Raw genomic sequence first — 13,397 nt, forward strand, 5'->3', positions numbered from 1 at the left:
AGGATGGTGCATCCCAAGGACAAAACCCCCAAACCTAAGATGAGCAGAGTGGTGTCTGCAGTTCAGTGCAGTGAGGAATGTTCTGATCTTTATATTGGAGAAACCAAACAACCTCTCCACAGACGCATGGCTCAACACAGGAGAGCTACCTCCTCAGGACAAGACTCTGCTGTCCACTTACACCTTAAGGACAAAGGACACTCTTTTGAGGACCAAAATGTTCACATTTTGGACAAAGAAGACAGATGGTTTGAAAGGGGTGTGAAGGAAGCCATCTACGTTAAGAGAGAAAAAACAACCTTAAACAGAGGAGGAGGCCTTAGGTTCCAACTCTCAAAAATTTACAATCCAGATATAGGATTAATTCCGGCCAATCATCACCTCAATTCTCACCCTCATATGGGGGATCAAAACATCGTTCCTTTAAACCAGGAAAAAAACAACCCTAACGACTCCTCGTTACAGAGGAGTGGACCAGTTTTGGTTCAATCTGCTGGCTTAGTGGCTTTAACGACCGCCATTACTAAGTGGGTGGACCTGTTTCTGTTGAATTTGCATGTTATCTAAGCCATTACAAGGCCTTTGTTTGGTAGGAGTATAAAGCTTGGCACTCCACATTACTCCAGACTTTTTGAATTGAAAAAGCTTCCTGGAGAGGAAGCGAAACGTCTTCTAATACGGAAAATAAGTCCAGTTGCTTTGTTTTTTACTTTTTTTGGATTGACCGGTAAGCTGAAGAGCTCTCTGTTAAATAACTTATACTTAGCTAATGTTTAATCAACGAAAAACGATAAAATCCAATTTCTTTGACATAAATTATTTATGTATTCCAGTTCCTTGTATTAGGATGTCACAATCACTACAGTGAGTTTTCAGCTCAAAGTCTAGAAGTTAAATCTAGATCTGGGTAAAGGGTGGTTTACCTGTTCAACTGGAAGCTTCAGGTTAGATGCTCATATTTCAGCAGTTTATCAGGTTAAAGGTTGTTGAAGAATAATCCCTCTGTTAGAGGCCCAAGAAAACCCCTGGTAAGATTATTCATTACTTTTTTAAAGGTGCCTTGACAACAAACTTAATGTTTCTGAGGTTTTGGGGGTATAATATGATCTGTTGTGGACTGATGAGGCCGTGTGAATGTCTAAAGTGAATACCAACGAACGAGTTCAGAGGTGGTTAGTTTGTTGCTAATCCATCCATTGCTTTTACCTGCTTCTCTTTGCAGGGCGGACGTGTCCATCTCCAGCTGTGATTGAGCGAGATTCCAGGCTTGCACAGGGAGAACATCCAATTCCCTGCAGAAAGACCCCAGGCTGGGATTTAAACCCAGGACCTTCTTGCTGCAAGGCAGCAGGGCTACCAACCCCATTAATGTGCTGCCCTTAATTAAAATGCTGTTGTCCTAAAGCATTACTAATCATACAGCCTTAGTTATCAGCTAATTAATAACTCTGCTTTTTACACAACCTGAACAGCATAAAAAGGGACAAATGTTGTTCTGTCATCTTTTAAAAGCGAGGGAATATTCAGCCCTGTGATTGTATTTCTTCAGGGATTTTCTGCAAAGGAAAACAAAATAAGGCCCACATATTGACTTTCCATTAAATATTTCAGTAAAACGATATTTGTACCGGGCTGCACAGTGGCACAGTGGGATAGCGCTGTTGCCTTCCAGCAAGGAGGTTCTGGGTTCAAATCCAACCCTGGGTCTTTCTGCATGGAGTTTGCATGCTCTCCCTGTGCATGCGTGGGTTCTCCGGCTGCCTCCCACAGTCCAAAAATATGACTTATGAACAATGATGTATCATAAGAAAAAAAGATAATATATACACTAAAAATGTATAAGTTCTCCTATTGACCAGCTATCACTGTCTGTTTTCCTCCTGTACTGCCAGACTGACTCATTAGTTGCCGTTTGTCCTCAGTTTGTCTGATGAAACTAAAACTTTCTAGATGAACTGTAGCTGAGAAATCCACTCACTTTTGGATCATTATGTAGTCAAAGAGCAGTTATCGGTGGTTAACTGTAGCGTTATCACTGTGAGGTGACTGTTAACAGCCTGTCAACAAATACAGGAGGAATACAATAAAAACACTAACAGCTACTAGACACACTAAAAACACAAATAAACTAGGAAAAAAACTCATGCTCAGTTTTAATCAGCAAGCATCAAGTAATGTTCAGTGTAGGAGATTAATTTATAATAATTGTAGCAAAAGAAACTTAGTCTTCCACAGGCAGTGTTATTATAAAGGAAGATGGATATTAAATCTTTTGTTTCCTTTCTCGCCATCTGCCTGTTACTAAAGTTGGACGCATTCCTCCTTAAAGTATTCATCACTCACCTTCCCTGAATTTGTCTATTCTAGACAAAGTTTTCTGCATGTTTCAGCAGCTCTCTGCCTTCTGTCCTCAGTCTCGTGAAAATGGTTCTGGTTTCTCTACTCAAACACTACACAACCTCCAACATGAATTCTTCTTCTTGTACTTTTCATTTTGAGTCATGAATATGCCTCTAGCTTCTGAGATTGGGATCATTTACTTTGTGTGAATTAACATTGTTTGTGCTATATGTTGAGAATCCCCCCCCCCTCCACGCAACTAAGTTTAGCATAGCCTCAACAGGGGATTTTATTTTCTGTATTACAACGTATGTCTTGTATCATTATAGATCAATAAGACCACCATAAATAACTAAACACAATTACAAAAACAGTTTATTTACATAAAACAAACAGACTTTACAAGATAAAAATACTGTACATAACTATGAACAAATAAGACTTTCACTAGTAGTTTCCCAAAAGATCGAGCTGTTTAAGATCACTTGCGTCCTTTCCCTTTCAGCTTCTTGTTTATATATTTTTTTAAATACTGCCTTTTGATGTTTACACAACAGGAAGTACAGGCATCTATTTTCTAAATGTCTAGAGTTTTTAAAGAGTTTGGCTAAAGAGGCTCAAACCTCTGTTTTGCACCAAGTAGGATTTTCTGATCTGTGTTATCTAGATCTTCTTTTAAATAAAACCCTTTTCATTCATCCTTGCTTCTCTCATGGTGTTTCTAGGATTCATACATTTTTAAAACACCATAATCTATCTTTTAGATCCTCTTGGTGTTTTACTCGCTCTTTTCTGTAGGTTCCTTGTGTGAGAACCAGAAACCAGTTCAGGTTCTTTTTCAAGATTTTCTTCAGCAGAGTCCAAATCTTTATCAGAGGGAAGTTCCTTTTCACAATCCTAGGTTCAATGTAAAATGCAAGGACAAAATATTTAAGCTATTACAAAACCATTATTGTAATACTTTTGTTTCACCAAGTACGTTTAAATTTAGGCTGAGTGTAAGTCTTAAGGGAAACATATGAATTTAGTGAACATGTCAAACTCAGCGTCCGTTCAAGTCATCATGTCTGATTTAGTTCTGCATTGTTAATCAGCAACGCGTTAGACGTCTTCTGTCCAGGTTAGCTTCAATCAGGAACGTTCTCCGTTTGCAAACCTTAATCCACCAGTGAAGATGAGGCCTTACAGTGATTTCAACTCTGACGCAGCATCAACTTTGGGCCGATGTCCATCCTGAGCATCTGTCTATCAATGGTGGACGACTCACAGAGCCTTCTGAGCTTTGGAACAAAGCTTAGCGTAGCCTAGACGGGTGATTTGAATGACGTTATCTCAGTGTGCATCTTCCATCATCAAAAATCCATTGGATCAATGGAAGAACGCTAAAACAGACAGACAAAACACATCATAGTTACATAAAATTAACTTGGCCTTTACAAGATACAAACTAAATATTAAACAAAATGTTCCTCGCTGCCTTCATCAGGGTCTTGAAGACAGACATCAGGTGTGATCTCAGCCATTAATGCCAAACTAGTTAATACTACTGGCTTTAATAAAGATGATCTAATAAAACAATTTTTATGAGTGTTGCATAAAGTGTGATTGTTTTGGCTGTTAAACAAAATGCCAGGGTCATATTTATATTTTTTCCCAAAAAATTATTGATTTATTTAAAAAACTGTTTTTAATAAACAACTTTCATAATAAATGTCAAATATCAGACCTTTTTGATTTTCCAAGCATACCTCCAACTATCACAGGTAATAAAACATCTTACATTCAGGTTTTATGTTTATTAAAACAGTTTTTTTCAACTGATCAACTCACATCGTTGTGTTAGTCTGTTCCTGTTTTTTCAGGCTTCTAGAAGAAACTTGGTTTCCTCTGTGGGTCTAGAGTTCTCCACAGCTGGAGGGTAAAAATGTGTGTAAACAAATGTTCTGCTATAAACTGATGTAAAATGTACAAAAAACGTCTTGAAAAAAATCTCCAGCACCATTAAGAACAGAAACACTAAGAACAGAGCTGAGAATAAAACCAGACCAGAGCCGTGAGTGGCTGTAATTACGAAAAGGTGGACGCTTGGCTGAAATAAACAAAAAACAACTTTAGATCTTCCTTAAAGAATTCTCACTGGGTAAAAGTCAACAATCAAAATAATGAAAAAGAAAGATAAAATAACCATTTCTCACCGTTCTTCTTCTTGTAAATGATGAATCCAATCACACCAATAAGGCAAAGAACAGCCAGAGCAACAACAACAGGGATGATCATGTTCAACGGTGAGTCTTATATGTGAACAAAGACACACACAGACACGTTAATTCACAGTGCGCCTTTTAATCCGGTGCATCATATTGTCTAAAAAATATGGTAAGTCGCACCAGACTATAAGTTGCATTAAAAAAAAAAACATGGAAACATGGGTTCTGTCTTTGTTGTCTATAATTAAATTATGTTTCAAGTGGTACAAGAGCAGTATACGTATGTTACTCTTTATTCACACCAATTTCGCTGACTTAGAAATTATCTGTGTTTTCCTATATCACTTCTGCACTGATGCTGTCCTCCCACAAAGACAATGACTTAGAGAGAGAGACAACTTTATTTTGTCATTCGGTATGCACAAAGTGCGTACAGAAAGAAATTTCATTTCGTACAGCTTTTGTAAATCGCAGTAGAAGTTAAATTACAGTTTTAGGTGCGGCAGAGATTTAGAAGTAAACAGTAGATTTTAAATATACAGTATACAAACAATTGAAATGTAACAAAAAAGAGACATTATTTATGTACAGATTGGATTGTGCAAGGGCATTGTGCATGAATGCATTTGTTTGTGCAATTTTAAGACTAGGAGTCTGATAGCATTAAGCACTTCAGCAACAACAATCAGAGTGTTTCCTAACCAGAAACCATGAGTGGACAGCTCGGTTCCAGCTGAAGGCCTGGGATGCAGCGTTCAGATCTGGAGACAGACTGGCCTACAGCAGGGCTAGAAGTTAACCTAAAAAAGGCATCCAGGAGGCCAAGCAAAGGTAAAAGCAGCACATCAAGGACCACTTCAGCAACAACAATCCGCGTGACATGTGGAGAGGCATCAGAAACATCACAGACTACAAATGCAGCGACCAGCAGCTGAGTAATGATCCTGCTTTCCCTGACACCTTAAATAGATTCTTAGCATCGGCTCTTCTAGCAGCAGGGAGCCTGAACATCTTCCCCAGCCGGAGGAGAACCATTAGCCTTTCGTCCTGCAGCTCCAACAAGTGACCTTTTCCCCGAAAAAGATAGAAATCGCCACTTTTAAAAATGCGCTACAGATTACGCTCACTGCAATATTTGTGAGGGGAAGTTCAAGGCCAGCGGCGGGAATACTTCTAATATCAGGAAGCACCTGATTACTGCTGCCAATTTAGAGAATTTCTCGCTAAAATTTAGCGACTTTTCAAAACCATTCAGCGACCTTTTGTCAAAGAAGCAACTAGCGAAAAATCTAGCGACTTTCTTCTGTTATTGGTGACTTCCCATGAAAGTAACAATCGTTGGTTTATCGGAGTTTATAATCTTGGCAGAGCGGTCAGCCATTCACAATTCTCCTCGGACGGTCTGACAGACAGACAGCTGCCTCGTTGTGTAACCCTCTTCCAGTCAGAGCAAAGAGAGCAGAGAGGAAAGCCTCTTTGTTCTTTCATTGTAAACATATCCCGCCGTGATTTATAAAGTGGGATAAAATATGTTATTGTTTTTTTCTTCTTCTCTGAAACTAGCACAAATTCCCTGATTTGTATTTACACACATCTTCAATCCCGTGTTCACCTCGTTCTCTCTGTGCCTCTGATTCACGCAGTGTATAAAATTTCATAAATGATTTATTAATATTCATTTGTAGCTCCAAACCAGTTTATATATTGAGAAATAAATATGTAGAATTAAAATAATTTTGAGATTTTATTAATAAAGAAAAATGTATTTCCACATAAACACACAAAAGTACCGAACACAGTATCTATTTCCAGGTACTGCGTATCGGTACTGTATTTGTTCAAATGTTAAAAGGTACCCATTCATAGCTATAAATAGATAAAAATAACTATTAATAAAGGTGCTCTCCTTTAAAATTCATGTCAAAACTTGATTTCTAAATTAAGGGTGAAACTTTAATAACTATTATAGAAACAAGTCGTGTTTCTCCCTCAGAGCTCAGAAGACTTTTATTTCAGCTACTCGTCATAGTGAGCTGTATGTTAAAGCTGGCATGCCTTCCTTATTGGATGTAAGGTGATTTACACACTGGATGACTGGTTACTGGCGTGGTTCAAACTTATTAATACCGGTAGACTTTTTTTTGGAGAACTTTGCTTTACGCTCTAGGAATTTGCATCTCTCTGGACCAAATATTTGTACCAAAAACAAAAAGAAAGCATTCAGTTTCTATTCTCTCTGGCCTCCAATCTGAACTGAAACTGTCAGAACTTGTTTTGCTGATGACCTTCTGCTCCATCTTCAGAAACCCAAAACAGGAATCCTTTGATGGTTTTTATTATCATTATGGTTTTAAATGTTTCAGTTGTTACTGAAATTACAACTCTTAAATTTTATTCACATTTTATGTTGTTAATCCTTGTTTTGTTGTTTTGCTGTCAGCTCATCCTTGTAAAAGAGCGCTTGATCTCATTGGGTGTTTTGCCTGGTTAAATAAAGTTTTAATGATAAAAACATTAAGCAAAAACCCTAACTTTGTATTTATGACCTCATAAAAAAATGTTTCCTAAGTTTTAATGTGGCACAGGCAAAATACTATTAAACGTTTACTGCTTTTTCCCCCAAATAATAATAATCTAGATTATAAAACATGTGTCATGATGCAGCCTGTCTGCTACACCATGCACAGACTCAGACACTTTCCACCTTCCATACAGCTCCAGTCTCCGGTTCAGTAATCATTCACACCTGTCAGCTACTAATCAGCCAGCATTCAGCACATCTGTCAGCCTTACTACTTAAGCTCACTGCAGTCTGTCATTCCTCGTCGGTTCGTTCTGTTTTCCTGCTTACCGCTGTTTCTGCTGCTCACTTCATCCAGTCTCGTCCAGTCCATAGTTCATCCATTCAGTCGTGCTGTGAGTCCAACCAAGTCTCCATTCTGCTGTGCGTTTGGTTCTTCCTCCACTATCCACAAATTTCAAAAAAACTGTTAAAACTTTACTCTGTTGTGGTTGTGTTCGGGTTCAATAACAAAACATGACAACATGAATAAGAATGAAAAGATTTTTCAATGATCCACATTTAAGACACAAAAAAAATAACTTCTGTATAAAGTGAATTAAACAGAAGTAAATACCTTCAAATAAACAATTATTAGTAATTGTGTATTATAATCACTCACAGGACTATGCATGAATGCGGGAAAAAAATCAGTGTTTAAAAATATGTGATATGCTTAAAATTAACAAACCTCCTGTCTGGTTGAAGCGACTTTTTGCAGTATCTAGGTTGATTCTGAAGGTTTCCTGTTTGTGCAAACAAGTCTGAGTTTCCTCCTTCCAGTAATGTGGATGTTCTGACTCCACCTCATTCATCCAATCCTGTTTAGGAATATTTCTCCTGATGTTGCTGTCACAGTAACTTATCTGAACATCATCCACCAACCCAACAGCCACGTATGAAGGAAAGTTTGATATTCCAGAAGAGCAGTGTAGAAATACTTCAAAAAGTGGGTCACTGGAAGGATCACTAGAAGAAAAAAAAAACAAAATGAATGTTTTACAGTTACAACCGCTATCACTCATACCTCACATGAAGGTATATTCTGTCCTGACATATGAAAAAGTATAAAAAAATTCACAAATATAAAATGTTATGGTTTTGATTATTTATCTGTCCAAAAGTGATGAGTTGATTTAGAACACTGTGAAAAAGTTTGAATCTTGATGTTTTTTTGTATTAGCATTAAGTTACCAAAACATGCTGTGGTTTCTGGCGATTCTGTACATTAGCATAGGACTGGACGATATGACCAAAACTTATCATGATATATTTCTTAATTTTGGACGATACGATATAATTAAGATATTGATATAAACAAAATGAAAGCCACAGAAGGACTCCAAAGAAAACCCAAAACAGATGCCTGTACAAACTTATGACAATTACTCTGCCATATTTATAAAACTCCTCCAATATAACATTTTACAAATATTTGCTTTAAAAAATAAAATGCATAAAACCCAGAACATCAGTCAGTGACATATGCTGTAACTATAACCTGTAATGTATATTGAAATATTGGAATATTTAATTACTGTCCACCCCTACATTAGCAGCTAGTTAGCACTATGCTAATAGTGTTTCACAGTGTGGTTTGATACTGATAAGTTATGCCCTCTGTGTTCGATGAGAAATCATAAGAGATTAAGATGCCTGTGATTTAAATCCATCTTATATTTGGTTATCTGTTCATATGATTTACTGTGAAGGTCTAAATGTGTGGTTTGAAATTGTATTTTTTGAGGACTATCAAAGACTAAAGGTTGTAATCTCTTATTTGTTGACAATTTAACCGGCTTGCCCGTTTAATTCACTTTAATTCACTGTGCAATAAACAAAACCTACAACCAAACAACTGGTTTGTGTTATTCATAACAACAACTTCACGTCATTGAGTTAATATAGCTACGAATGTCTGTTGACAAATAATAATAATCAACTCCTTAAAGAGTATAAACTTAATGTAACATTAATTTGTCTTTAATATTAAAGGCTTGATGTCATTTTCCCCATAATTTCAGCTCATCTATTCTTTATCTCTAATTTATTGATGAGGTTCATGAGTAAAGTAATTATGGCATCTTTCCAAAGAGAGAATATGGAGTTTTTAGTTTAATCTTTTTTTTAACAGCAGGGATGCATCAGGCTAAAAATCTTTAAGGCTATTGTTAATATTATATGGTTTATATATATATATATATATATATATATATATATATATATATATATATAGTTGTGAAGGAGACTGGTTGTGCTAAATAAATTCACCAAGAGACATGATAAAAAAAAAATTATTTGTCATTTGATTGGTAACAGTTTATGAGTTATGGATTTCTGCATTTGTAACAAATTCAAAAACTATAACCCACATTACGCACATTTCATTACAAACACAAAACATAAATTACTATTGCTGTCTTACCTCTGCTTAGAAATTAAGTCCATACAGCGCTCTTTTTGCACAAAAAACATTGATTACTTTCCGGTAAAAGTTCTCATTATCTTTCCTTAAGTTTTAAAAGTCTCTCAGTCTCAATGGAGCTCACTGCCAGGGAGGAAAGCCTTACTTGATCAGTCCTGTTCCAGCTGTATGTTTTGAGTCTTTTTAGTGCTTTACTTGTTTAGCATAACTCGCTAATAATACCATATATGATGTCTATGAATAATACATCCGTAACTTGCTGTCACTCTACTGTTTTGGGATCACGAGCATTGCTCCTTGAGCGCCCCCTGCCTAGAGGCCAAGTAACTGTCGGCCACACCTACAACCCGTTCTTTGCTGGTTATGATCGGTCAGCAGCACGAAAACGTGTTACCTGCACACAGTTTGATGACCAAAACACAATTCGTAATCCACATACATTAAATTGTGGAAAATCAGTTCATAAGTGTTTGAACAATTGCATTTATGATCTAGAGACAGGAAGATGCATTCACAGAACGGAAGCCAGCGCAGTTAACATGGGATTGCGCAATCCCAGGGGAGGCCAAAATCGCTGCGGCCTCACCGGCTTCGCTATCAAGCGCCACCAAGGATTTACATGAAAAATAGCGAAACTTCCGTGATTTTGAAGAAAAAGTGATCAGAAATTAGATAAAAAAATTACTCTTTATTACAAATGACTGAGTGAATCACACTTTATATTATGTTATCATCATTATATATTTTCTTTCTTTCCATGATGACAAGTGTGGCCTGGCGTCACTTGCCTCCCCTGAGTGCACGTCATTAATAAATACAGGGGTTGGACAATGAAACTGAAACACCTCTCATTTTAGTGTGGGGGGTTTCATGGCTAAATTGGACCAGCCTGGTGGCCAATTTTCATTAATTGCACTTTGAACCAATAAGAGCAGAGTGTGAAGGTCCGATTAGCAAGGTAAGAGCACAGTTTTGCTCAAAATATTGCAATGCACACAACATTATGGGTGACATACCAGAGTTCAAAGGAGGACAAATTGTTGGTGCACGTCTTGCTGGCGCATCTGTGACCAAGACAGCAAGTCTTTGTGATGTATCAAGAGCCACGGTATCCAGGGTAATGTCAGCATACCACCAAGAAGGACGAACCACATCCAACAGGATTAACTGTGGATGCAAGAGGAAGCTGTCTGAAAGGGATGTTCGGGTGCTAACCCGTATCCAAAAAACATAAAACCACGGCTCCCCAAATAATGCCAGAATTAAATGTGCACCTCAACTCTCGTGTTTCCACCAAAACTGTCCGTCGGGAGCTCCACAGGGTCAATATACACAGCCAGGCTGCTATAGCCAAACTTTTGGTCACTCGTGCCAACGCCAAACGTTGGCGCAAGGAGCGCAAATCTTGGGCTGTGGACAATTTGAAACATGTATTGTTCTCTGATGAGTCCACCTTTACTGTTTTCCCCACATCCGGGAGAGTTACGGTGTGGAGAAGCCCCAAAGAAGCATACCACCCAGACTGTTGCATGCCCAGAGTGAAGCATGGGGGTGGATCAGTGATGGTTTGGGCTGCCATATCATGGCATTCCCTTGGCCCCATACTTGTGCTAGATGGGCGCGTCACTGCCAAGGACAACCGAACCATTCTGGAGGACCATGTGCATCCAATGGTTCAAACATTGTATCCTGAAGGAGGTGCCATGTATCAGGATGACAATGCACCAATACACACAGCAAGACTGGTGAAAGATTGGTTTGATGAACATGAAAGTGAAGTTGAACATCTCCCATGGCCTGCACAGTCACCAGATCTAAATATTATTGAGCCACTTTGAGGTGTTTTGGAGGAGCGAGTCAGGAAACATTTTCCTCCACCAGCATCACGTTGTGACCTGGCCGCTATCATGCAAGAAGAATGGCTTAAAATCCCTCTGACCACTGTGCAGGACTTGTAGATGTCATTCCCAAGAAGAATTGACGCGGTATTGGCCGCAAAAGGAGGCCCTACACACACTAATATATATATGTTATATATATATATATATATATATATATATATATATATATATATATATATATATATATATATATATATATAGAACAAGTGTAAGTAAACCATTCAGACAGACATTAACTTCAGTTAATAACTAAACTAAATATATGTATAAATAAAATAAATTGATCTCAATTTATGCAGAGTGTGATCTGGTACGGAGCCCCTAAAGGGACATGGAGGGGAAAAAAAATTATTGCGAGATCTCGCAAAAGGTTTTCCTACGTCACCGAACCGGAAATAAAACAGATGGCCTCCTTACTGGTTGGTGGCGGTAATGCACCACATGGTTGTTTGCCAACCGCCATTAAATAGAAGAAGAAGAAGAAGTAAACAGACACAAAACAATGGAGGCGCAAACACGTCATCCATGGGAGAGGTTTCTATTTTAGTATTGGCCTGACATTTAAAGATATTAAATCCGTACTTGGCTGCAGACATGGATTTGACATTAGTGAGAGACATTTGAAAAGAATAAAAGGTTTTCCTACGTCGGCGAACCGGAAGTAAAACAGACACACAACAGTGCTACGTCGGCAAACCGGAAGTAAAAGACAGAACAGCGGAGGCGCAAAGTGAAAAGGATAAAATGGAGCGGCAAGATGGCGAAGAGAGCGGATGCGTAGCTTTGAGCTCTGGGTAGCAAACTCCTTGAATAAGAGTAGAACAGCTATGAGGTCTTGAATTTACACATAAAAAAGGAATCTCGTCGTGAACTAACAATAATAATAACTTAAAGCCTCCTGTGAAAACGGGAAAGAAAACTACAAGCAAGAGGAAAACATTGACAGCAATGGCTAACAACAAAGCTAACACCAAATCCAACAAGGCTCTGCTAACTCACGACTACTGCATGGACACTGATACCAGAGGGACGAAAAATACCCTTACATCACCATGCAAAACCGCTGTACCACACAAGAAGGCGAAAGGAGACGATGAGGTCAGTTGCAATGCATCCAACTCCAAGATTTTAGAAGTAGTTGAAAATCTACAGAAAATGATGCTGAACTTTGGAGAAGAAATGAAACAGAACACGCTCTCTCTTACAAATATTGCCAAAGCGGTGGAGTTTAATAGTGCTGAAATTCAAGATTGTAAGAAAAAAAACTAAAAGATGGAAAGTGAAATAGCTCAACTTAAAACCACAAACGCCGAGCTGACAAAGAAGGTCCAAGATTTTGAAAGAAAAGCGGCGGAATCCGAGCGCTATAAAAGAAGATGGAATCTGCGCATCAAAGGCTTAAAAGAGCGAAAGGACGAAGATACAAGACAGGAAGTCGCAAACCTCATCAGACAGATTATGCCGCATTGGAAAGAAAAGATGGACTTTATCCTGGACACTGTACACCGTCTTGGCCCAAACAACACCAACCACCCACGGCAGATTATTGTACAGTTTTCAGGACTGGTCTTCAGGGACGAACTCTGGCGATCCACTAAACAACACCCCATCTGCAGGGAGCTCAACATCCGTTTCGCTGAAGACCTCACCAAAGAAGACCGAGAAGCACGGCTGGCCCTGTGGCCCAAAGTAGAGCAAGCACGAAAAGCTGGAATAAAGGCGGTATTTAAAGGTCCATATGCCTTTATCAACGGTCAACGAGTTACTCCTTAGAGACACAATAGTTCTACACGACATTTCTAACTTCAAATAATCTTATCAGTTTAGGAGTTATGTTACCTACAGTTCAATTTGTTCTCAGGTAAAACCCATTTAAATATCGTTCAACGTTATTTTATTTATTTATTTATTTTTGTTATTATACTAATTCCTTATGTTTAACTTGAAAAGTGAACTTTCGCTAA

General features: G+C 38.2%; 1 protein-coding gene across 1 annotated transcript in view; it reads right to left on the reverse strand.

Moving 5' to 3' along the window:
* Positions 1-13,397, reverse strand: part of LOC105924466 (H-2 class I histocompatibility antigen, K-D alpha chain) — a 159,075-nt gene that overhangs the window by 23,558 nt on the left and 122,120 nt on the right. The window contains exon 8 of the mRNA XM_036145806.1: positions 4,536-4,631. Within this exon, the coding sequence (XP_036001699.1) occupies positions 4,536-4,631 (96 nt within the window). The remainder of the gene's footprint in view (positions 1-4,535; positions 4,632-13,397) is intronic.

This window comes from Fundulus heteroclitus, chromosome 13 (assembly GCF_011125445.2).
Source record: "Fundulus heteroclitus isolate FHET01 chromosome 13, MU-UCD_Fhet_4.1, whole genome shotgun sequence".
Classification (NCBI taxonomy): Eukaryota; Metazoa; Chordata; class Actinopteri; order Cyprinodontiformes; family Fundulidae; genus Fundulus; species Fundulus heteroclitus.